General features: G+C 39.5%; 1 protein-coding gene across 1 annotated transcript in view; it reads left to right on the top strand.

The window, feature by feature from the left end:
- Positions 1-26,977, top strand: part of Ofcc1 (orofacial cleft 1 candidate 1) — a 277,373-nt gene that overhangs the window by 66,821 nt on the left and 183,575 nt on the right. Inside the window, exons 6-7 of the mRNA XM_031359413.1 lie at positions 3,440-3,560; positions 5,458-5,688. Coding sequence (XP_031215273.1) covers positions 3,440-3,560; positions 5,458-5,688 — 352 coding nt within the window. The remainder of the gene's footprint in view (positions 1-3,439; positions 3,561-5,457; positions 5,689-26,977) is intronic.

Genomic DNA, 26,977 nt, shown 5'->3' with positions numbered 1-26,977 from the left:
TTTGGAGGGGAACCTGGGAAAGAAGATATTGTAAATAAAGAAAAAATCTAATTAAAAAAATAAAAAATAAAATAAACAGACCCAGTATATATACTAAAGACCTACAGCTCTTTTCCCCCTTGTAATGCCTCTAAACAACCCAGCATAGAAGCTATTTGCATAGAATTTGCATTATATTCAGTGTTGTAAGTCACGTAGAAATGACTTCACCTATAAGGGAGCCTGCGTGCATAAGCTCCATGCAGTATCCATTGTAGATAAGGTTTCAGCCTCTGGGAGGGGCTATGTCTTAGAACCTGCCACCCAGTGTATATGGACAATGGCTGTACCTCCATCAACATAAAGCTAATAATGCTTGATCAGAGCATGAGACAGGAATGATGATCTACTTTCAGTCTTGTCTTAGGGTCTTATTGCTGTGAAGAGAAACCCTAACCACAGCAACTCCTTTAAAGGAAACCATTTAATTGGGGCTGGCTTATAGTTTCAGAGGTTTAGTCCATGACTCGCCTGGTGGAAAGCAAGGCACAATGCAGACAGACATAGTACTGGCAGAGGAGCTAAGAGTTCTACATCTATATCCAGAGGCAGCAGGAAGAAGGGGAACCACTGGGCTGACTTGGGCTTCAGAAACCCTAAAGCCCACATTCAGTGACACATTTCCTCCAACAAGGTCATACCTCCCAATAGTATCACTTCCTATGAGTCTATGGGGGCCATTTTCAAGGCAGACAGGATCTCATGCCTGCTCTGGGCCTCTAACCTTGACCACAATTGCTTTACAGGAGCTCACGTCAACAATGTCTCTGGGTGCCTGCTCCCTCATACTCTTTTTAAAAAGAAATTTTGTTTAAAATTTAATTTGTTATTTTATTTATTTACATTCCAAATGTTCTTCCTCTTCCCGATCTCCCTTCTGCAAACCTCCAGCCCATCTCCCCTCCTATTTGCCTGTAAGAGGATGCTCCCACTCCTGCCTCACCTCTCTAGCATCCTCCTAAGCTAGGGCAGCAAGCCTCTACAGGATCCAGAGCCTCCCTTTCCACTGATGCCAGATAATACCATCCTCTGCTACATATATAGGTGGAGCCATGGATCCCTCCATGTGTACTCTTTGGTTGGTGAGAACTCTGTGGAGTCCTGTCAGTTGATATTGTTCTTCCTATGGGGTTGCAATCCCCTTCAACTCATCCAGTCCTTCCTCTAACTCTTCCATTGGGGTCCCCAGGCTCAGTCTGATGGTTGGCTGTGAGTATCTGCATCTGTCTTAGTCAGGCTCTGGCAGAGCCCCTCAGGGGACAGCCATACCAGGCTCCTGTCTGTAAGCACATCTTGGCATCAGCAATAGGGTTGGGGTTTGGTGCCTGCAGATGGGATAGATCCCGAGGTGGGTCAGTCTCTGGATGGTCTTTCCTTCAGTCTCTACTATGTTTTTTGTACCTGCATTTCTTTTTGACAGGAACAATTCTGTGTTAAAAATTTTGAGATGGGTGGGTGGCCTCTCACTTTTTTCCTCCTTCCTTTCTTCCTCCTTTCCTTCCTTCCTTCCTTCTTTCCTTCCTTCTTTCCTTCCTTCCTTCCTTTCTTTCTTCCTTTCTGATAATAGCAAATGCAACATCTTAGTATTCAGATTAAAATTTTAGGACATTTCTGAGCACCTTGTAATTTTTACCAAGGGAACAAAGAAAGAAACTGAGGGGAGCCATCTTACTGTGGTTAACATAAGATGTTTGATGTTTTCTAATGAAATCTGTTTACCTTCATAACTGTATAATAGAGCCATTAAAGACAATAGATACAGTAGTTTAAAAGTAATAAAATTTACAACAAAGTGTATTTAATTTGAAATTGAATCCCCAGCAAATGGGTGTCCTAATGAACCCCTGTGTCAATGCAGCTCCAACCACATTAAGGGAGATAATTTGTATCATAGAAACTGAATCAGCAGTGAGACCCCAAAAGGCTATTCCTCTGGTGGGGGTACAGTCATTGTCACAGATGGCCCGGCTGATGGAATTAAGCTTAAGTCAGGAGAAGTGGGAGCTACTATTCTTTGCAATTCAAATGCACTTGGGAAAGCAGACAGATGATATCACGGTTTGAGAAGCAAACAAACAAAAAAGTCAACAATGAAGAAGAGTCTTGAATAAAGGGAGTACATAATTAATAAGAGGACAAGAGCCTGGGAAGTATTTTAAGGAGAGAAACACATCTTGATCTCTGGCTTTTGCATTAAGGACAGAATATGTTTATGTTATTTCAGCTAAGCACCTATTTTAAAGAAATGCTTTTTCTCAAGGTTTCATGACCAACTTGTAGGATCAAAGAACGGATAGAAAAAATAAAATGACACGAAATCTTATCAAATACAGATGACCCTCTATATCTGTGGCCTCTGCATCTATGTATTCAACCACTAATGGATGGAAAATGTAGTTAGATCTGTGATGGCTTTAGCCATACTGAGCATGTTTGCTCTGTTGATATGTTAAAGAATCAATGTGGCATAGCAACTGTTTATATAATTTTTACATTCATTAAGCATACTAATAGGCCAGCTACAGCAGTGGTTCTCAAACTGTGGGTCTCCACCATGTTGGGGATCAAATGACCTTTCCATAGGGGTTGCCTAAGAGAATCAGATGTTTACATCATGATTCATCACCATAGCAAAATTGCAGTTACAAAATGACAAAAAAAAAATAATTTTATGTTGGGGGGAGGTCAACACAACGTGAGAACTGCATGAAAGCTGCACAGCATTAGGAAGATGCTCTAGAGATTATTTAAAGTACATGACAAGAAGTGGGCCTGGAAAGATGACTCGGGTTTAGAAGGCTCCCAGGTCTTGTAGATGACCAGAGTTTGCCTCCCAGCATCCATGTGGGATGACTCACAGTTACCTGGAACTCTGGCTCTGGGCATCTGATGATCTCTCTGACCTCCAAGAGAATCTGTAGTCACAGGCCTGTATTTGCATGTGTATTTATGTGAACACACAAAATTAAAATAAAATATTGAAAAAAAAATAGTACATGTGCATAAAATGTATGTATATACCACGATGTGCTGTAGAAGAATAGGAGCCTCTGTGGATTCTGGTATTCATGACGAGTGCCCGAGCCCATTCCTTTCAGATGAAGGAAGACAACTGTATTTGATTTCCTGGCTATTTCTGAAACAATTTATATTTTAATTGTTGGGAGCTCAGTACCATGTATAGCATGCCATATATTTTATGGGGCTGTACTTCAAAAACCATGCTTTAATCGAGTGCAGCACTTGCAGTATGCTCTTTATTTAATTCCTAGTTAATTCAAAGGGTGAAAAAAACATCAGACTGTATTGTAGATCTGAAAGCAAGACTTTTCTTCATGCTCTCTTTTCAATATCTTTTCTTTCTTTCTTTTTTTTTACTTTCATTTCATACCTGCTGCAGAGCTCTGAGACAGCAGTGCACTGCACACGAGAATCCTTATACAAAAGGTAATGACACGGAGCAGCGCTCATTTCCAGACGTGACTAAAGAATCCGGAAGAAGAGAAGGAACTTACTGGAAGGTGAGCCCTCTCGACTGGCTCTTCCTGTTGCAAAATGTCAGATGAAGACATCCATTGTATGGCTGCCCTTACCTTTTCTTGTCTACCTTAGGGCTTCTTGAGAGAAAGCAGGTCTTACTAAATGTTTTTGATGTTAATACCATACGCAGGCCAAACGCTGCCCATGGAACGGTCAGTGGCATTCCTCAGCACAGGGTGCCAGTTTGACCAGGCTCAGCCTCAGCCGTCCTTCAAGGTAGGCTTGCCAACATGCAAATAACGCAGGCGTGAGATTTGATGAATCTTCATTCCCTTTCTCCAGCTCTGCCTGGCGTGTGCTTGACAGAGGTTGTAAATGCAAGAGAGATTGTGGTATAATTCCTCAGACTGGCATGTCTGCCCCCTAGTCACCATTCGATTATCTTCCAAATTGCTGTGTTTCAGAGAGATAAAAATTCTTTATGGCTTGCTGACTTGAAACAACCACAAGAGCCAGCCCAGAGATGGCTAGGCGACCATGCATAGTAATTCTATTGGTAAATGACAAAATCTTTGTTTGTATGACATTTCCAAAAAAAAAATTACTACAGAAGATGAATCTAAAACACAAAATGTCACATTTGGCATGCAAAACCATCACAATATATTTCAGTATAAAATTCATAGAGGCGTTTAATTTAGAATGTGTTTAATAACTCCGTCTGCCTGCATCAGTAATCCCGCCTTGGGGTCTAAAAAGATTGTCTTATTTATTCAGATGGTGTTAATTTTCAAAAAAAATATTTTTGGAAACCAAAATATTAAGGTTAAATCTTTGTTGTTAATTAAGATTTTCTAATTAAACCAAAAAATAATTGTTATTCTGATTACTTTTTAGTATGACTTGAATAGGAAACAAAAGAAACTCAACAACTTTCTTTGTTTGCTTAATTCTAGAAGAATATTATCTGTACAGAAATATGCATTATCTCAATAAGTTCTTGGCAGGATTAAGAAGTCTCTCTCCTGTCAACTGAAGATTAACCTGGTGGTACCCCTACCCTGTGTGGAAGAGTAGCATGTCCTTAAAAATGGTATTATTTGTTATTGAAGCATAAGTACTTGAAGGTTGAATTACTCAGGAACTTGTAAGTCTAGAAATAAAACTTAATGGTATCAGAATTCTCAACAATCTTGTTTAAGTGTTTACTTAATCTGAAACATTAGTTCACTAAAATCATCAATCTGTGTAAACTTCTTGGCAGTTATGGAACACAGAAACGGCCTGCTCCAGTCAACTGTGAATGAGCAATGACATTTGAATGTTCCATAAAAATCTTCAGTCCTGTCTCAGTTATGTGCCATGCATGGAGTCTCAGACCTTGATATCTCCTTCTTTCTTGTTGTGGGACAGGCTCTTATTGGAAGCCTGTGGGGCAAGCTGACATGCTGAGAACATGGTGGATCAGATGAGGTGTTAAGTCTTACATGCTTTGCACGTCACTTATCAACGTGGCATTATTATCTGTGATTAGCATTGTTTGTGATCTCCGCCTTTCTCATGCCATGTGTGAGGCTTGATGCTGGGGTTTCACATTCCCCAATATCTTAGCAGGCCTGCTGTGTGGTTTCCAGACGTGTTGGATTCCAGCTAATTCCATCTTACTATAATAGATTAATGGTTTCTGATGGCATAGCTTATTAACATACCACGCTTAAACACTAGTTAAACTTTCCCTCCCATCACCAGGGAGTTTGCTTTTTGACCTCTTAATTATACATCGCAGGTCCTTGTCTGTTATCATTGCTAATACCTAACAATTATAGGTTGAGTAAAAATAATTGTCTCCCTTTTTTTACCTTCTGAAAAGCCCATTGTTGCTAATTGCTTGGTTTTACTCAGTTCCTGTGTAATTCAAGAACTCCTCCTTTTATGTAGGATGAGCAGCCTCAGTTGCCTAGTCTACAAATACAGATCAGATGTATCAGAGGCCTCAAGGACAAGGCTCCCCAAGGCTCCTACCTCCTCAGAGTGTCTCTACTCAATCATCTGGGGAGCTGTGCCTCACAGGGGTGTCAAACTGAGCAGCTGAAGACAAGAACATGCTCAGTTCTTCATGGTGGCAACTTTTATGATGTGGGGCTCTATTTCCACGAAAGCCTTTCTGTGGTAAGCTGACCTTCTGTGCACACATATTACTTTGCATTTAATTAGACTCTGCTGTCACTATCTGCTCACCATCCTTCTCTGTCCAGAATCAGCCTACTGTCCTCAACACAAAGGATCTTATTCATATAATCTTCTATGATCGCATTCAGTTACTCAATAAGTGTTCAGTAAACACCTACTATTGGTTTACCTGTCTCTCTCTGTCTTTGCGTCTCTCTCTTGCTTTCTTTCTCTATCAGCTACCTATCTATCTATCATCTATCTACCACCATTATCTATCTCTATCAATCTATCATCTAGCTCTTTTCTATTATATATCTATCCTCTATCTCTATCTCTATTATCTATCTATCTATCTATCTATCTATCTATCTATCTATCTATCTTTCTATCTATCTATTCCAACCTTATTGGTAGTAAAGAGATATTTAGTTCTGTGTTCTTTATTTGTTAAGAGTGTAGCATGGATTATTGATCTTTCCATTTTCAGGGGTTCTTAGCAAACAATGCTAACACATGTACTATACATGGCACATGTACATGTGTGTAGGCATTGCGGAGTTAGAGGAACTGTACATATAGTAAATAATAGGTCATACTGTCTATTCAAACACATTCTGGAGAGGAGGGTGCTGGGAGAAAACATGGTGGGCCGGGCCAGAAATGATCCTGGAGGGAAGGAGGATATCAGGTTCAGAGAGAAGCTGTACGGTAGGAGCAGTGAAGCCAGGTTCAACTTCTCCTGGAGCATCTGCAGATGGTGTCTTCCTGGGTAGGTAAAGTACACAGCGAGAAAGGAGAGTTGATTAGTCCTAGAAGCCCAGGTTGTGCTGCTGTACTGGGGGCATGGCATTGACTGTTCATAGCAGAACTACCTTTGGCCCCATTAATCTGAATTATTATAAAAATCATCAGAATTGACACTGGTTCTAAAGGATAAGGTTCAAGGAGAAAATATGTTTCCCTACCTGGAAACAGAGTTTCACATTGTGCTTTTCACTAGCAGATGCATAACCAACCCCTCCTTTTTCTTTGTAACTAAGAAACAACTCCATAGCAAATTGTGACCATGGAAACCCAATAGCATCGATCAAAAACCATTAGACAATATAATCACTCTGTCATTCAGCAGGAAATAGGTAGAGGTTAGAATGAAACCAAAGCCAAATACCAGCATGACACATCAATGGAAGATGAACACTTAATAATAGCAATACCTGTGTGCATGTATGACTAGCTTTAAACATGTTAGAGAACTCACTGACGTAAAAGCCATGACATCAAAACCTGCTTTGAAACAGGAATGTAAGAATTCACTGTAGGGAAATGTTCAGTGGAAAAGAGACTTGACTGACAAGATAAAATGGAAGGAACAGCCTATTATGGGCCTACTTGGAAGATGGTAGAGTGAGGTTGTCCTACCAGAGGTATGTGCAAGAAGATGCCTTGCCAATGCCTAGCAGGAATACAATAATCCCCCTTATTGTTGTTGTAATTATAAATATTATAAAATTATAAAAATTTACCCACTGGGCTTTTCTTTTAATTAATATGGTAAGTGCTTATAGTTCAGATAACTTTCAAATTAACCTTTGGTTAAAATAATGTAGGTTAATATACTTTTTATTTTTTTCTTCACTAAATGATCCCCATACTCCACAATTATACTCTTTTGGTCTATTTCAAACCTTCTTGTTTTTAAATGTTTTTCATTGAGGTGTGCTATAGTTTGTTTTTATTACCTGCTTTTGTTCAACTGTCCACGGGTAAAAATGTGAACTCTGGACACAAGAGCCTCATCTATTCTTGTTGGCTTTTCATATGAGCTGTTGATTCATTGTAATGTTTCCTGTGAGGAGCGGTGCCCTTTGGAGTTTGAAAGCCTTGATCCACAGAGTAGAACTATTAAGCCTTTGAGATGGTGGGCCCTTTAGAGGCAGAATACAGTGGGAGGCCCTTCATCCATTGAGGCTCCATCTTTGAAGAGGAACCCTATTCTCTTCCTCTATTTTTGCTTCCTGCTTCACAAGGTAAGTCATTCTAGCCATGCCCCACCCTGGCACTGTGATATGCTGCCTTGTCAGAGGCTGAAAGAAGTGGATAGCACTGAAGCTGGAGTAGAACTTCCCAATTATGAGCCAAAGGCAATATATAAACTAATTGCCTTGGGTATTTCTTTACAGTGCCGGTGTGCTGACTTGTACACAGGGTAGGCTCTAAGCAAAGGGCCAGGAGCAGGAGTTACACCATGCAGGTCTGGAAGGATGCTCACTACAAGTTAAATGAGTGCGATCGCAAGGGTGATTTACAGTGTCAAAGCTGCACTGAGTCTGTAGGGCAGGCTGCTGATTCCTGGGATGAGAAAAACATTTCCCACTCCTGCCAGTCAGAGAGGGAAGCATCTTGGAATGGTTAAAAGAACGGTCCTAAAAATTCTGCATGTGTCAGAAAAACAAATCAAAACAGATTTATCTCCTGCCATAGGCAGGAAAATTTACTCTTTAGCAGGATGACAAAATAACATAGAATTATGTCTGCCCTTTAATATTCGTGCTCAGCAGAATCTGGGAATCTCACACCCCAAACAAACAAACAAACAAACAAATAAAACCCCACAAGGCTGCTTCATATTCAGTATATACACAGGAGAAGCCCCTAAGACAACCATAATTCATCAGGAAAGAGGAGTCACAAAAGCCTTTCTGCTTCCAGAATGTGAAAGGATGCTGATCAAAGAAGTGGCATTTGCTCATCCAGAGTCACCCCAGTAACAAACATCAAGTTTTCTCATTAAGCCTACAACTCTGCCTGCTGGTCTCCCTGCTATCGTCTGTAGGAGGCTGACAGTTAAAACAGTGTTTTCAAGCGGCAAACTGTACTCTTATTTCATTTACTTACTTAAATATTTATTTATTTATTTATTTATTAAAACAGAGACTCATATGTCTCAAGCTAGTCTCAGCTCATTACATAGCAGAGGATGATAACTTTGAACTTCTGATCCTCCTGACTCCATCTCTGGAGGACTGAGATCACAGGCATGCTCCACACCCCTGGTCTATGGGAGTTCTAAGGTTTGAATGCAAAACTTCCTTTCCTCCACCCATTTACTCTATCAACTGAGCTATACCCTCAGCCATAGCATCATAGTTTCCTAATAGTAAAAATACACTCAGAAAAAAAAAACCATAAAACCATGCCTTGGTTTTGTAATGAATATTGAGACATTTGAGACATCTACTTCATTCCATTTAAGAAACAAGTCAGAGAGATCCATTTCTTTCCTTACTCCATGAATGGAAGCGACTATCTTCCCTAAGGCAGCTGGAGCGCACAAGGTGTCATACATGTGCTAACTAGAGAGGGAGATGACTATGTATCTGCGGAAAAATCAAAGAACAAAGAAGGCATTACCTAAATGAAAGAATGAGGTCTAATTACAGGAGACACACTGAGTTTGAGGACATACTTACGTCACATGTCTGTAAGGTTATCTTACTGATTGATCTTTAGCAAGGATCCAATGTTACAGCGTCACAGATGGTATACCTTTGGCATGAGGCTAAGCTAGGAGGCCAACACTTGAAGGTTAAGTGCAATAACAGCTACTATATAGGTGTTGGAGAGGGCTCCTAAGGGAGGCAACCGAGGTGCTGATGCTGACTGCTCCAGATTTCTTTAGTACCAATTCCGTATCTAGTATTTTGTTGTTGTTCTTGACCCAAATAACTCTGCATATTAACATGGTTCTTGCTATTTCATAAGGTAGAAGTGGTCAAATAAGATGAGTTAAGGGAAAAACATGAGTCCCAGGCCCTTCAGATCACATGAACACTACCACCCACTTTCCATCAGCATAGCAGGTCAAGATCATTTGTGGACTCCAAGTTCAGGCTTAAGATTCGAGTGCTTCCCTGAAGATTTTTTGAGTAAGTCCTTGATAGAAACATTGGGAACCTGCTTGTCTTCTGCTGACACTTGTCCTGAAAACACTTCAGATAAAGAGATTGCCATCTTTGTTCACAGTATCTATTAACAGCCTAGAGATTTAGATCTCTTGGGAAGCAATATGCTATATGACACACATGCCTTTTGACATCTAGTTCTGGCAAGATCAAGGAAGAATGCAAGAACAAGTGATATTTTCAGTCTTTTCTTAGAAATATGTTTGAAATGTTGTCCAACTTTCAAGAAGGAATGTTAGAGGATGTGCCTTAGCGGCTCGGCGGTGGCGCATGCCTTTAATCCCAGCACTTGGGAAGCAGAGGCAGGTGGATTTTTGAGTTCGAGGCCAACCTGGTCTACAGAGTGAATTCCAGGACAGCCAGGGCTACACAGAGAAACCTTGTCTCAAAAAACCACCAAAAAAATGAAGGTGTGCCTTTTCTATTAGAATTTAGTAAAATATTTGATGACTTGAAGTGTTTGAGTTGCAAAAGAAAAATAAAGGATTGCGTAATGTAAATAAGTATAGGATTATATTTTAATTAATTAACCAATAGAAATGTAAGGTGAAGGTTCCAGTGAGAACACCTGCATCTTTAAAGTTTCCCTAAGATAGACAGGACAGCCCAGGAGCCATTGCCTTGAGCCATTCATAAATGTACAAAAAAAGTACATCATGCTGCCATGCATGATCCAAAGTTACAGAAAAGATTAATGAGAGCACTGAGAAGATATAGGAAGAAAGACTGTAGCAAGCATTACAGAAAACATCAATTACACCAGGAAAATGTAGGAAGGCTATAGCAATGGTTACAGAAAGCATAGATGAGACCAAGAAGATGTAGGAAAACCATAGCGACCCTTCAGAAGTTTGCCGGCGGATGTCTTCAGTTGTTTCTCTGCTTGGTTTCTAAGACACGCATGTTGCTAAATAAATAGAGCATTTTTAGGGATTTATAGGAGATTCAAAGAGAAAGAGTATCAAAATTACTTTTAAGAACATAAAGTCAAATATAAATTAAGATTTTTGACCATTATTTTCTTGTCACATTAGCTTGCATGATAATTCTTGTAGGTGACATTTTAAAATATCATTATTGACCTTTGGCAATGGTAACTGAAGAAACTTCTGTTAATTATTAGCTGGAACTGTTATGCTTGCAATTCTTAGTATCGTTGGGTATGGGGATCAGCCAACTTATAAAAGAAAGGATACAAATAATAGGTTAAAGAAGCAAAAACAGCAAAACTCAGGCAAAGAACATTGATTAATGAATTTTTTAAAATTCTTAAAGGTCATGTGCTGAAGTTTGGCTGAGCCTCAGGCAGATCTAATGAACATGACCAAGCCCCTCTGTGTGCAGCAGGTAACCCGTGCTGACTCGGAATTTGCTGACATTACAGGGTTATTATTTCTGGAAGGATGCAGCATTCTGGAACAATTTCTCTAATGATTCCATTAAGACCATGGTTTCCTTCAATTTAGGGTAACATAGTCTATTTTTCGTGTTACCTCCAAACACAGAGAAGTGTGTCTAGGATGGAGGACTTGCTTCAGCCAAAGGAAAGAAGAAAAGAATGTCCCTTGATTTTGATGGTGCTTAATCTCATTTTGTATTTGATAAGCACATCTGTTTTGTGGACTACATGTCAGTGTGCAAGATTGTTTAAAGTAAAAAAAAAAATATTTTGGTTTAAAAATCATTAACTTATGGCAATCTTGAGGATCCCTTCAAGTAGAAATAGGTGGCTGCCATTGTGTAAGTGGTACTTTAATGCCCAGGCTAAGAAAAAAGTCTATAGGACCAAGGTCTCTGAGAACAGAATGGGGACAAAGGTTTACAGATAGATGAAGAGTCAGAGAGCAGGTATTTGGTGGTCATTTATCACAAGACTCTGCCTTTGGCTGTGACCAGGCAGGGCTCGCTGTAGAAATGCACTCTAGTTGCTAAATGCATCACTTGGAGATGCTCTCATAAGACATTTCTCAATTTATACTTAAAAGCAAAGAATAATTACAGGAGGTAAGGCTTGGAAGGGTGTGCTAGGATGTGTGCTCTAAGGCCCACATTCTGGCTCCAGACTTCCTCAGTGATAGGACTCGCCACAGTTGTCATCTCCCCTTGTTTCCGTGATCTCTACTGAGAGAGTCATCACCAGAAACCCAGTCTTCTTGAAGCTATGTGACTAACAGAGCAGTGATCTGGAGTCCATGCTACAGTGGAGCCGAAGAACACGTTTTTTTAAACAAGCCTCAGCTACAACAAGGAAGCTCAACCCTAGGATATACCTAAATTCTGAGTCTCTGCGGAGTTTATCTTCTTCCTTCCTGCATCCATGATTCTGTCATTTAAAAGAATATACGAGTGATTTTGAACACTTTTTATACTTGAATTTCTTAAATCTTTTGTGAGTTTCTAGACCACAGTGAAAAGTTTGTTACTTCTACTGATATCTGGGCACTTGCAGTTGAAGGAAATATTGGAGACCAGCATTAACATTTGCAGTTCACACGTGAGAATCTGAATTTGGGGGAAGTTCGTCAAGTTGCTCAATGTCACATGAATTCTTAGGGCAATGTTGGAAATGGAACTTTTACTCCATAATTATGGGCACTCAACTATGGTTCTCTAAATCCAGTAAGTTATTCTAATTATCTAACATGTAATTTCCAAATATCTTATTACTGAAGAACACCTAGAAACATCCTGAAGCAAAACAATATTTCCAAGACATCATCTCACATTTTGGTTAAAACCATTGGTTGACTTTTCATTTCTGTTAGGACAAGTCAGTCATACTGTGTGTTAATAGACCCCAGTCATATGGCTTCCTCCTCTCTTCTCTGGTATTTCTCCATATTAGACAGAGCCCCTCATCACCACATACTTAACTATGCTTAGCTATAACTGTATGCAGTTCAATATATTCTCCCAATATCCAGTTTCCCACCCTCAGATTCTAAACTCATTCATTTTGCCACTGTTTATATACATTAATTAGCCCCAATAAAACTCCAAGGGATTAAACACACACACACACACACACACACACACACACACACACGTACATATATGGCTTTGTACTTCAGGGTACAGACCCCCTTACAAGTAGCAGATAATTTAAAAAAAAACTGCTTCTAAAGTGAGAGAAAAACATAATGTGAAACTATTTTCAGAGACTAGACAAATTTACCGGAAATTTAGATTATCAAAAAAAATATGGATTGTTTCTTAAAAACAAAAAGCAAAGGAAATGTTATGATAATGTCAAAAGGCATTATTATGATATCAGTAATTTTTAAAATAGAATATAAGATATGGAGAAGAAACAAATCAATCCAGAGATGCTATTTTAGTATTTATAAAGTAGTAATACATAAGAAAATAATAGTACTACTTGGCTTTACTGCTTCAAAGTGACTTGGACATTTCTTTCCTTTTTAAGAAAGTAGTATTTTGAATAAGCAAAATGAGTCCACACACTCAGTTCTTTGAGGTATGAGCAAAATCAACACAGCTCATTCTCAAATGAAAAAGAAATTTGGGGTTCAAGCCTAAAGGCGTTGGCAACTTGTGTTTTCTGTTAGGTTGAAAAATCTTCCTCTTGCCTCTTCAAGTCATCTTGTAAAATATCAAGTCCACTGCCAGGGAGACATGTAAGTGAGGCTGCGCCTACAGGAGAAAGAATGTCCAAGTCTAAACTTTTAGTTTGTCCCTGACCAAGAGCAGGGTGTAGATTATCTGAGACACCCCTCCCAGCCCCATTTCAGCCCATCCGAGAGCCCAAAAGCAGCTGTAAAAGGTACAAGTCTCCCCGGTGTCACTTGGGAATTTTGAATATACATAGATATATTCAGGCTCTCCCTCACCCCCGTTATCTGCAATGGTGATGTTTATAAAAAGCAAACAGGACCTTCTCTGAATCATGTTTGCTATTTTAAGTGATGATCATTGGTGGGTTTTTTTTTCATGTTATGGGAAAGAAGTATAAATCTCATTGAGAAAATCAGTTAAATCATAAAAAGTAGTTGCCTTATAGCCTGCGTTCCTGCTCTGGCACTTTGCTAGCTGAGTACACACTGCCCTTCAGTTTCTTAGTCATGACCATTAAGCCTGGATAGAATAAATTATTCACTCACTGTGTGCCTTATTCAGTTCAGGATATTAGGATAAAATACCATACAATGAACGGCTTAAACAATAAACATGCATTGCCCTCAGTATAAGAGTCTAGAATGACAGAGATTAGCATCCTAGCAGATCTGTCTTTTTGGTGACCACCTTTCTTCTAGCCCAGATAGTCTTTCATTAGTGTCTGTCCTGGGCAAGAAAATATGGGAGCTGTTGACCTTCCTCTTATAAATCCACTAATTCTAGCCTGACACTCCCATTCCTTCATCTAAACCTGAGTACCTTAGACAGGGCCCAATTGTAAATTCCATTGTGTGTGGACTGAGGCTTAAACATATGGTTTATAAGTATTTTGGTTCACTCCTATGTGGACACAGGTAGTAAAGGTATTATGCAGATAAGCATCCTATGTTATAAAACAATGCATACAAAAGGAGCGTCAAAGAGATATGCAGGGGGTGGTGGAGAGATGGCTCAGTTGTTAACAGCATGTACATGACCTTCAGAGGACCAGCATTAAACCCCCAGCATCCATATCAGGTGGCTCACAACTGCATATAACTCTAGCTCCAGGCCAGAGCCTCTGTGGGCACCTGCATTCATGTGTGCACACACTTAGCCATAATTAAAAGTAATAAAAGATAGTTTAACAAAACAAAATGTGGAAACTTGGCAGCTAGCATTCTTAAATTATATGAGAGGGTTTTCTTTTGAATTATTGGAAATCTTTGATGTTTGACCCTAATTCAACTGGAAGGTTTTGAACAAGTCCAAGGTTATTATATTGTACACAGCCAAATAGATTAATTTTATTTGCATTACTTACTTTATTTTGTTTTTTATTCATTAATCTACTTACCAATAATTTATTGAGTTAGGTAAAGAAAATTATAAAATCTTTGCTATTTCCCCACTGAAGGACAAGGTCTGTATTTTCTCTCTTCAATCTAAGAAGACTCATTCACTAAAGGAATGTTATAGAAGTAATATTGTAGAGTTTTGGGCTCAATCTTATGTCTTTTTTTCTTCTTTTTTTAAAGTGAAAATTCTTTTATTAATTTTTTATTAGATGTTTTCTTTATAATATCTCCTTTCCCAGGTTCCCCTCCAAAAGAAAAAAGAAAAAGAAAATAAAATAAGAAAAAAGACCCCCAAAAACCAAGAACTAAAACAATTCCTGTTCCCTCCCCCCTCCCACTGCTCACCACCCCACCCTCTCCCACTTCCTGGCCCTGGAATTCCTCTACACTGGGGCATAGAACCTTCACAGGGCCAAGGTCCTCTCCTCCCATTGATGACCGACTTGGCCATCCTCTGCTATACACGTGCTGCTGGAGCCATGAGCCCCTCCCATGTGTACTCTTTGGTTGGAGTTTTAGTCCCTGGGAGCTCTGAGGTACTAGTTAGTTCATATTATTGTTTGTACTAAGGGGCTGCAAACCCTTCAGCTCCTTGGGTCCTTTCTCTAGATCTTCCATTAGGGACCCTATACTCAGTCCAATGGATGGCTGTGAGCCTCTACTTCTGTATTAGTCAGGTACTATCAGAGCCTCTCCAGAGACAGCTATATCAGGCTCCAGTCAGCCAGCACTGGCTGATATCTACAATAGTGTCTGGATTTGATGATTGAATATGGGAAGGATTCCCAGGAGGAGCAGTCTCTGGATTGTCCTTCCTTCAGTCTCCTCTCCAAAGTTTGTCTCTGAAAATCCTTCCATGTTATCCCCCTTTTAAGAAGGAATGAAGTATCCACACTTTGGTTTTCCTTCTTCTTGAGTTTCTTGTGGTTTGTGGATTGTACTTTGTGATTCCGATTTTCTAGGCTAATAACCACTTACCAGAGAATGTATACCACATGTGTTCTTTTGTGATTGGGTTACCTCACTCAGGATGATATTCTCCAGGTCCATCCATTTCCACAAGAATTTCATAAATTCATTGTTTTTAATAGCTGAGTAGTACTCCTACTTGGTAATGATGGATGATCATTTTGATGTGTCCTTGGATTTGGTTTGCAAGAATTTTATTGAGTATTTTTGCATCGATATTCATAAGGGAAATTGATCTGAAGTTTTCTTTCTTTGTTAAGTCTTTATGTGGTTTAGTTATAAGTGTAGTTGTGGCTTCATAGAACGAATTGGGTAGAGTACCCTCTGTTTCCATTTTGTGGAATAGTTTGAGGAGTATTGGTATTAGGTCTTCTTTGAAGGTTTTATGAAACTCTGCACTAAACCCATCTGGTCCTGGGATTTTTTTGGTTGGGAGACTATTAATGACTGTTTCTATTTCATTAGCAGATATGGGACTGTTTAGATTGTTGATCTGATCTTGATTTAACTTTGGTACCTGGTATCTGTCTAGAAAACTGTCCATTTCATCCAGGTTTTCCAGTTTTGTTGAGTATAGGCTTTTGTAGTAGGCTCTCATGATTTTTTTGGATTTCCTCAGTGTCTGTTTTTATATCTCCCTCTCCATTTCTGATCTTGTTAATTAGGATACTGTCTCTGTGCCCTCTAGTTAGTCTGGCTAAGGGTTTATCTGTTTTGTTGATTTTTCTCAAAGAACCAGCTCCTGGTTTGGTTAATTGTTTATATACTTCTTCTTGTTTCTATTTGGTTGATTTCAGCCCTGAGTTTGATTATTTCCTGCCTTCGACTCCTCTTGGGTGAATTTGCTTCTTTTTGTTCTAGAGCTTTCAGATGTGCTGTCAAATTGCTGGTATATGCTCTCTCCAGTTTCTTTTTGAAGGCACTTAAAGCTATGAATTTTCCTCTTAGGACTGCTTTAATTGTGTCCCATAAGTTTGGATATGTTGTGGCTTCATTCATTAAACCCTAGAAAGTCTTTAATTTCTTTATTTCTTCTTTGACCAAGTTATCATTGAGTAGAGTGTTGTTGAGCTTCCATATATGTGTGGGCATTCTATTGTTTATGCTGTTATTGATGAGCAGCCTTAGTCCATGGTGATCTGATAAGGTATAAGGAATTATTTCAATCTTCTTGTATCTGTTGAGACCTGATCTGTGACCAATTATATGGTCAATTTTGGAGAAGGTACCATAAGGAGCTGAGAAGAAGGTATATCCTTTTGTTTTAGGATAAAAAGTTCTATACATATCTATTAAATCCATCTGTTTCATAACTTCTGTTAGTCTCACTGTGTCTTTGTCTAGTTTCTGTTTCCATGATCTGTCCATTGCAGAGAGCGAGGTGTTGAAATCTCCCACTACTATTGTGTGTGGTGCAATGTGTGCTTTGAGCTTTAGTAATGTTTCTTGTGTGAATATAGATGCCCTTGCATTTGGAGCATAGAGGTTCAGAATTGAAAATTCCTCTTGGTAGATCATACCTTTGATGAATATGAAATGTCCCTCCTTATCTTTTTTGATCACTTTAGGTTGGAAGTCGATTTTATTCGATATTAGAATGGCTACTCCAGCTTTTTTCTTGGGACCATTGGCTTGGAGAACTGTTTTCCATCTTTTATTCTGAGGTAGTGTCTGTCTTTGTCACTCAGGTGGGTTTTCTGTATGCAACAAAGTGTTGGGTCCTGTTTACGTACCCAGTCTGATAGTCTGTCTTTTTATTGGGGGAATTGAGTGCATTGATATTAATGGATATTAAGGAAAGTTATTGTTGCTTCCTGTTATTTTTCTTGTTAGAGTTGGAAATCTGTTCATGTGGCTATCTTCTTTTAATTTTGTTGGAAAATTACTTTTTTTGCTTTTTCTAGGATGTAGTTTCCCTGCTTGTGTTGAAGTTTTCCATTTATTACCCTTTGAAGGGCTGGATTCGTGCAAATATATTTTGTATATTTGTTTTTGTCATGGAATACTTTGGTTTCTCCATCTATGGTAATTGAGAGTTTTGCTGAGTAGAGTAGCCTTGGCTGGCATTTGTGTTCTCTTAAGGTCTGTATGACATCAACCCATGATCTTCTGGCTTTCATAGTCTCTGTCGAGAAGTCTGGTGTAATTCTGATAGGCCTGCCTTTATATGTTACTTGACCTTTTTCCCTCACTGCTTTTAATATTCTTTCTTTGTTTTGTACATTTGGTGTTTTGAATTTCTTTTCTGGTCCAGTCTATTTGTAGTTCTATAGGCTTCTTGTATGTTCATGGGCATCTCTTTCTTTAGGCTAAGGAAGTTTTCTTCTATAATTTTGTTGAAGATATTTACTGGTCCTTTAAGTTGGATGTCTTCACCCTCTTCTATATCTATTATCCTTAGGTTTGGTCTTCTCATTGTGTCCTGGATTTCCTGGATGTTTTGGGTTAGGAGCTTTTTACATTTTCAGTTTTCTTTGACTGTTGTGTCAATGTTTTCTATGGTATCTTCTGCCCCTGAGATTCTCTCTTTGATCTCTTGTATTTTGTTGTTGATGCTTGCATCTATGTTTCTTGACTTCTTTCCTAGGATTTCTATCTCCAGAGTTGTCTCTCTTTGTGATTTCTTAACTGTTTCTACTTCCATTTTTAGGTCCTGGATGGTTTTGTTCCATTCCTTCACCTGTTTGGTTGTGGTTTCCGGTAATTCTTTAAGGGATTTTTGTGTTTCCTCTTTAAGAACTTCTACTTGTTTACTTGTGTTCTCTGTAATTCTTTAAGGGATTTTTGTGATTACTCTTTAAGGGCTTGAATCTGTTTACCTTTGTGTTTCTGTATTTCTTTAAGGGAGTTATTCATGCTCTTCTTAAATTCCTCTATCACCTACATGAGATATGATTTTAGATCCAAATCTTGTTTTCTTTTGGTGTTTTGGGATATTCAGGACTTGCTGTGGTGGGAGTACTAAGTTCTGATGAAGCCAAGTAGTCTTGGTTTCTGTTGGTAAGATTCTTGCGTTTGCCTTTCTCCATCTGTTGATCTCTCTGGTGTTAGATGATCTTCTTCTTCTTCTTCTTCTTCTTCTTCTTCTTCTTCTTCTTCTTCTTCTTCTTCTTCTTCTTCTTCTCCTCCTCCTCCTCCTCCTCCTCCTCCTCCTCCTCCTTCTTCTTCTTCTTCTTCTTTTGGTTTTTCGAGACAGGATTTCTCTGTATAGCTCTGGCTGTCCTGGAACTCACTCTGTACACCATGCTAGCCTCGAACTCAGAAATCCGCCTGCCTCCACCTCCCAAGTGCTGGGATTAAAGGCACATGCCACCACTACCTGGTGTGTTAGATGTTCTTGCTGTCTCTGGCTGGAGCTTGTTCCTCCTGCAGGTCTGTAAGCCTGTGTCAGCACTCTGGGAGATCAGCTCTCCTCAGGTAAGACCTGTGTGTAGTGGGCTGTGGATCAGCTGTCCCTCCTGAGTCTTGGGGTTAGAACAAATCCTGGAGACAGGCTCTCTCCACTTGCAGAAAAGGGATAGAGAGGGCTGTGGATCTGCAGAACCTCCTCCTAGGTGAAGAAGGAGGTAGAGAGGATCCTGCACCGGCTGCCCTTCAGATTCTGAGGCCAGTGCCTCCTGGCTGGTCCTGCTTCCTCCTCAGCCCCAGCAGAGGAGGCTTTGTGCCCCAACCTCCTCCACAGAACATGCCTCAGTGTGCCAGGGCTGCCCAGCTGGCACTGACCCACCTCAATCTTATGTCTTAATGGACTGACAACTTCCTTTTCCTGTTGTGTTAGAAATTCCTCTTGCATCTTCACCTCATCTTATAAAAGTACCATGTTCATTGCTTGAGAGACGGAAAGTGAGGCTACACATACAGGAGAGGGAAGGTCTAAGTCTAAACCAAACTTCTTGTTGTCCTTGACCAGGAGCAGGATGTGGATTATCTTGGACCTTTCCATTTCAGACTAGCCATGAGCTTAAGAGCAGCTGAAAGTGGTCCAATTTATGCCGTGTAGAGTAGATAAGTCATTCCACTGAATTATACATGCTCGTAACAGGGAAATTAGCTATACTAACCAAATATATTCTTACACTACTATGATTTTAAAGTTTGTTATCAGCAAGAAAAGGAAGACTTACATAGTACCCTCTATACTGAGTGCTACATGTGTGTTAGAGAAATAGTCATGGTCTTTCCCTTAAAGTGGTCATGGCCCCAGTAGCTTCCATTGACATAACCTTGTATATGCTTTAACAGAAAATTTAAGGTGATCTTATTTCTCTATTTAATTTTAAATATTCCAAAAATGCATCTGCATCTCGAATGAAGTGGCTTAGCCTTCAGTGATACTATCTGCATGTAGAAAAATAAATGTGGGAGAACCAAGCACACAGGCCAGCAAGAGCCACAGCAGCATCAGGGACCTTCCCAGGTACATCAAATCTTCGGAAGGGCTGCATTTCTTCCACTGCTCAAATAGTAGGGCAGTGCATTGTGTGAGAACATGACCAAGTGCTACCATAGACAGGTATAGACTATGTGCAGTCTGCAGACAACTCAAACATTGAACAGCTAGTGGTGACATAGTCCATGTTGGGAACCGTGGGGGAGGAGGCTATCTAGCATGGGCTCATACTTCCAAGTTCTGTAAAGCCACATTCTGGGCCCTAGTTCCCAGAGTCTTATGAGTCTTCAGGAAAGCCGAAATCATGTGCTTAGCATGAGTGGCAATATCTGCAGAGGTGGACAGGCCAGAGGGAACATTTAGAGGCACCTATAAGGCTCATGGTATGCATGAATTAAGTGCAGGAGTGAAGCTTGATCTTTATCCCTCCTGTGTGTGGTAGATCTGGAAGAGTGGTCCAGCCAGGTCTTTTAATCCTGACACAAGCAAGACTCAGTGATGGGCAAGCTTTAAGATGAGCCAGACAGAAGCTGGAGAGAATGCACAGTGGTTATGAGTACAAGATGCTTCTCTAGAAGCTCCAAGTACCATTCCCAGCACAGTCATCTTTAAGTCTACGTCTAGGAGGTCCCACACCCTCATCCAGCCTCTGAGGGCTTTGTACATACATGGCGTACAAGCATACATGCAGACAAAACATCCATACACATAAAACAACAGAGTGAGGGCAGGAGCCTGAAGCCTGGTATGGTGGCATACATCTTCGATTCCAGTGCCTGGGAGATACAGGAAGGTGGGTAAATCTAAGTTTCAGGCCAGTCAGAGCTACACACAGTGAGAGACCAGTTAAACAAACAAACTGACAGCTTAGAGACTCTTGCTGGGCTTCTGATGGTGATGTTTTTGTATATATTCTCCTCCCATCTGAGTGTGATTAGATTGTGAGGTGTCTATACAAAGTGTCTATTTCGTAGGTAAAAATGATGGGATGTCATCTCTACATTTCCATCAGGGAAAGACTGACAAGCTTTGTCTCACTCTCTCCAATGAGACAGTCCCCAGGAAACTGAGGCCCTGAGGCCAGCAGTCTGCTTTAAGAACTAAAGCTGACCAGACCGCCTAAGTTGCCTTGGCCTCCTTGGTTTGCCTTGACTGCAAACCTACAAAGTCTTGAAATCAGGAATTCATAGCCACACCTGGATTCATGACCCAAAGAAATGGTAAGAAAAACATTTGTTGTTTGTAGGCCTAGATTTTTTACAACCTACTTTATAAGGGTTTTTAAACACTTCAACCTCCCTTGTAGCCTACCACCCACCAGAGGTAGTGGAAAAGAAATGTTAACAGGAAATGAGGGTTGTGGACCTGTTTAGAAATAGTTCTTTGGGGGCAATTCCAAAGTTCATTGTCAACAGTCCAGTCCTCTAGCAAACTACGAATCAGCAGCAGCAGTCCGATCCATTCCGCTATCACCACTTATAAATCTGCAATGGTAGTTTGATCAAAACATAACCACGAAGTGGTAAGAAGCCCCTGGAATGTCATGAGAAGTTCTTTGGTGAGTTTACAACAAGCAGAGATCAGCCACATGATGCAAGGCGAACCAATATAAAAGCACTGGCTGCGAAGACGATCACAGCAGAGCAAGGTGAACCAACGCCAGAGCCTCCTCTGTCTGCCTGTGGGGTCATATTTATATTCTTGCTAAGCATCACATGTCCCCTCATGAGTCTGCTTCAGGAAAACCTCCTCTCACCTGGATCTGCTTCAATATCCTTTCACATGTCGGCTGTGGCAAACCATCCTTTCACCTGTGTGCCCCAGCAACACATCATATGACCTTTCCAAATGACCCTAGCCCCTCATTTTCAATATGACATCATATGAGCTTTCAAAGGAACCAGAAATTTCCTCTTCAATTGTTAAAAGAAACAAACAAAACAAAACAGAAAACTAAAGACAATAAAATGTTTTTTTTTTTCTGGTGGGAAAAGAAGAAAAGACTACACAACAGTTACATGTATCTTTTATTATTAAAATAAGCTTATTTTGTGATAAGAGTATTCCTTTAGGGAGACCATCCTTTTGGCAGGAGGTTTTGTCCTATGGTAGGGTAAACACAGGAACTATAGGTGCTATAAAGAAAACTTTCTCTGAACTCACTGAGCAAGCAGACTACTTTGTATAGAATTTTAAAAATTGTATCAGTCAGTTAATATTTATTTATCACTGTGACAAAGCATCGTTTTTATAGTGGTAGATGGGCACCATTTTTGTTTCACTGGAGGGAAATCCAATCTGAATAAAACAGTAACTTTTCACATATGACTTCTAATCCATGCATGTAAATCAAATGGAGGATCTATTATTCATTATTAGAAGAATGGTGTATTTTTATTACATTGAAAATGAAACACAAATACTGTGAAAAATTTAGTGCCCTTTCTGGAAATTTTAAGACACTCATCATGTCACCATCTAGCTGGGGCATGCTCTCATTTTTAAAATATAGCCACAAAATTAATAAGTTTGAGGTTTTATGCTACAAAAAGAGGGATGCTCTATTTCAATGAAATAGGCAAATTTATTTCTTATTTAAAGCTTCCTAAATACTTAAGGTGGGAAAGTACCACAGTAGTGCTCAAATTTCAATATGTATATAAAGAATATAGTTCATATTCTTGTCACTATTCATCTTGGCCACAGTGTTCTTCCCTCAAGTGCTTTCTGAAAATGGCATATATATCAGAAACTGATTAAAATGACCCGAAGTATTAATTCGTAAAATATGATGAACCCAACACTTTGGAAGAGGTGATTTTCTGTGTGACATTTAATATGTAAGAGTTGAAATGATTTTAATAACTTACACGAAGGAGTGGTCCTAGGGAATTCAGACCCTGAGCATGATTTCATTTATTGATTATTAGTTGTTACCATTAATAGTCCAGAGCCCTCTCATATATTCTATTCTGTGACTTTCCCCTTATGTCTGTTGATGAAAGGCCCTTTTCTCAGCTCTGAAAAGGACCATGTTATCCTGTTGAGGGAACCCAGGAACTGTGGAAACTTTGGTGGCCACACCAATGAGCCCTAGGTGTCCAGTGTCATCAATGACTCTTCCTGACTTGCTCTCTAACTCACATCCTAGGGTGACTACATATAATTCTCTCCAATTAAATTAAGGGAATCTAGTTCTATGTTTACCCCAATCCCTGACTCCTATCCAAGTAGATTTTAGATACAAAGGATGCTTGTCATAAGTGCATCTCTGGGGTGAGACTTAATGGAGTACTAGCTTTGCTAGCATTCATTGTCATGACAATTATAAACTCCTTTGGCCCAGCCCTTGCTTTTAGGAAATGAGAATTGAACATGAGCCTCAAAACTAGTGTGGATTGTCCCATCAGGCTCTCAGCCTGCTCTGAAAGAAGGAGAATTGAAAAACTGTTTTTGTTTTCTTTTTCTTTCTTTCTTTTTTCTACATTGGAGAATCACTCTCCTGTTCCTATAATTTTTCTTTGAATTTTTTTTAGAGACTGGATTCTATTTCTTTTTTTCTTCTTTTTTTTTGATTTTTTTAAAGATTGACCTTAATGTTTTCTGACATTGTGTTTTTATTATTTACCTTCTCCTCTCTGAGTCCTCCCATATCCTACCTACCCTTCTACCCATCTGCCTTCATGCCTGCTCTCTGTCTCAAAAAGAGAGAGAGAAAAAAGAAAACACTAAAAGTAAAAATAGACAAACTAAAAATGATAAGAAAGTTAATAAGATAATGCTCTTCCTCATTTATTTTTGCATCTGAGAGGAGTTTGGGAGAGATATTCCATTTAGGGCTCACTCTCTGCACATTTTGTAGTTATGAATCTCTTTGTTTTGTTTTGTTTTGTTTTTCTTTTCTTTTTTTTTTCTGAGACATGATTTCTCTGTGTAGCCTTGGCTGTCCTGGAACTCACTCTGTAGACCAGGCTGGCCTCGAACTCAGAAATCTGCCTGCCTCTGCCTCTCAAGTGCTGGGATTAAAGGTGTGCGCCACCACCACCAGGCCTTGTTTTGTTTTTCAATGCCAAAGACAAAAAATTTATTCTAATCAAGGCACTTCTGATTGGATTCTATTTCTAAAATCAAATTTCTCTCTTTTCACCCTTTCCCTGTCTTCCTTGGGAGAGGCAAACTCTGTGTCATGTAGTAAAGCTGCTCTTTGAACAGGGCTGCTCTACTGTCCCATGCCAAAAAGTAGCTGCTTAACCTCAGGCATAAGCTTTCTGAAAGTGGAGACTTCACATTTTCGTGCAAGTTCTCTTGCAGAACAGAGCAAATAGAATGTAACTGGAACTATAAGAAGAGAGATTTATTTGATTGGTTCCTATGGTCAGGGAAAGGACAGTCTCATAATGGTCAAACACATTGCACATTCACCCATGACTTCTCCCTTCCTCTGCTTCCCACAGACCTACATGCCAGTCATCTCTAGAAGCACCCTCACAGACACACTCAAATATCTGTCAGCTTGACAAGCAAGAATTATCCTCATAGGCCCTCTTTGTTCCCTGATGTATTGCTGACATCTAGAAATGTAGCCGTCTCCGTGTGGATTTCCAAAGTTAGGCCACAGATTTGAGAATTTCAGAGCCCCATCAACACCTTCAAACAGACTGTTAAGCTCCTTTTCATTGATTTTTTTTTTTATGATACTAGAGATTGAACCCAAGAGCTTGAGACAGCTACACACCTGCCCCACCAATAGGCTACGGTTTCAGAACAACCTGAACTATCTTTTCTAAAAATGGTGTCTTATGTAAATGTGCACATTTAAGTTTACTGAGAATTCTGCATTTTTTATTTTTGTCCTCTGTGTCTGTTCAGGTGTACTGTATTCAGAGTTCAGAATGTCGTAGTTACAAAATAGCAATTCTTGTTCCCTTCCTGAGCAATTCAACAATCAAATCATTTTAAATTCTCTAAAGAGGAGGATCTTGCTTCTGTTTGAACTCACTCATATTCCCAGGGAATATGTTTCAATATTTCAACATCTATACAAACTGCTTTACAATTCCTTTTAAGGTTTTAATTTTCATATGAACACCATGTGAAGTCACAAAGGACGGAGTAGAGCAAAGAATTTCTCCAAGGTCACCCAGCCTGTTAATTGCAAAGGACTAGCTTGGCTATCTTTCCCCAGCCACATCTGATTCCCACATATACTAACTAGCAGCAAATGACTTTGAGTTGATGAAATTTCCAAAGCTTAGGGAGCAGGTAGGAACAGAATTCACATTCAAACCCCCCAAACATTACCAAACTCCAGGACCAATAAAGATCAATGAATAAAGCAAATCAAAACCTGTCACATCTGTGCTGTCTAGTTTTAAGTCAACTTGACAAAAGCTAAAGTCATCTGAGAGGAGGAAATCCCTATGAAGAAAATGCCTCCATAGAATTGGGTTGTAGGCAAGCCTGTGAGTGGTGATTGATGGAGGGCCCAGCCCATTGTGAGTGGTATCATCCCTGGGCTGGTGGTCCTGGATTCTGTGGGAGAGCAGGATGAAAGTCAAGTGGGAGAAAGTCAGTGGGCACCACACTCCACAGCCTTTGTATCAGCTGTGTCAGTTCTTGCCTTGTTTGAGTCCCTGTCCCGACTTTCTTCATTGGTGAACAGTGATCTGGAAGAATAAGCTGAATAACCCCTTTCTTCTCAAGTTGCTTTGGTCATCACAGCACTAGTAATCTTAACTACCTGTCTTAGGATCTTCATTAACTTAGAATAGATCCAGATCACTTACTTGAACCTACAGAATGTGTTTTGTCCTTTACTCCACTTTCTGATTTTATCCTGCATTGGTTCCCTGCTTCTATATTCATTCCTGTCTCCATTTTCTTTTTCTGAATATATCAAACGCCTCCTTCCCACACTCAGTGGTTCTCATTCAAACCCCCCAACCACTATCAAACTCAAGAACAAATTAAGATTAATGAATAAAGCGAAGCAAATCATGTCACATGTGGTAGGAAATTTTGTCAACTTGACACAAGACAAAGTCAAAGATACAAAGATACACAGAAGACTCTGCTTAATTAAGCATGTCTTCCTTAAACTCTGACATAGCAGTAGGTCTCAGTGCTGTTTCTGCCTTAAGCAAACGTTTCTGAACAAAATACACACCTGTCATTTTTTAGTGCCTGTTAGTTTATGATTTCAGTATCAATTGAGATAGAGCAAGCCTTTATTACTATTGATACAATCATATTAGTTGATTGTCTCTTGCCTTACCAACAGTTTACAGTGAATGGAAGTTTCTTATGCAAGTGTCAATGTTGGGCTTCAGTTACAATAATTGACATTTAATGAATGTAAATTAATAAATTATGCAAAAGAAACAAATACATCAGATACAATTGTTGATAAGAGTTAAATTAATAACTTAGTAGCTGAGGAAATCTTTTTTTTGTTGTTGTTGACCTGTGAAATGGGCAGATATAAAGTACATAGGAGGCTTGATGTACACCAAGTGCCACAGTATGTACAAGAGTTTTGTGAAATAAAGACTGCTGCACTGACACTGTCTTCGTCATTACATGTCTTTGGTGCAATGTGGGCTTCCCAAAGGGAAAATCTTGATTAGTAGTTATTGCCCAAAGTTTTCTACTTTCCAAATGATATATCTACTTGCTCCTTGCAAAGCCATTTGTGGCTAATTTGTTGGTCTTTGATCTAATCAGACTGCAGATGTTCAGAAACACCATCTTTTTGTGCACTGAGGCTCACTCACTGGGGTTTGTAAAAGTAATGGGCTGTGCCCAATTTTCCCTCAATGAGTTCATCTCTCAGGGACGATGAAGGGAAAGATCTGTCTTTTGTCTAACAAGGAGAAAAATGAAAAAAAAACCCACAACTTTTTATTTCTCAATTAAAAAAAGAAAACTAATAAGAAAGGAAAAAGATGAGGAAACAGAGGAAAGACTGGTAATCCCAGAACTGAATTTTCCAA

Source organism: Mastomys coucha, unplaced genomic scaffold, assembly GCF_008632895.1.
Source record: "Mastomys coucha isolate ucsf_1 unplaced genomic scaffold, UCSF_Mcou_1 pScaffold7, whole genome shotgun sequence".
Lineage (NCBI taxonomy): Eukaryota > Metazoa > Chordata > Mammalia > Rodentia > Muridae > Mastomys > Mastomys coucha.
The sequence above is the reverse complement of the archived record's forward strand: the minus strand, read 5'-3'. Positions and strand labels throughout refer to the sequence as shown.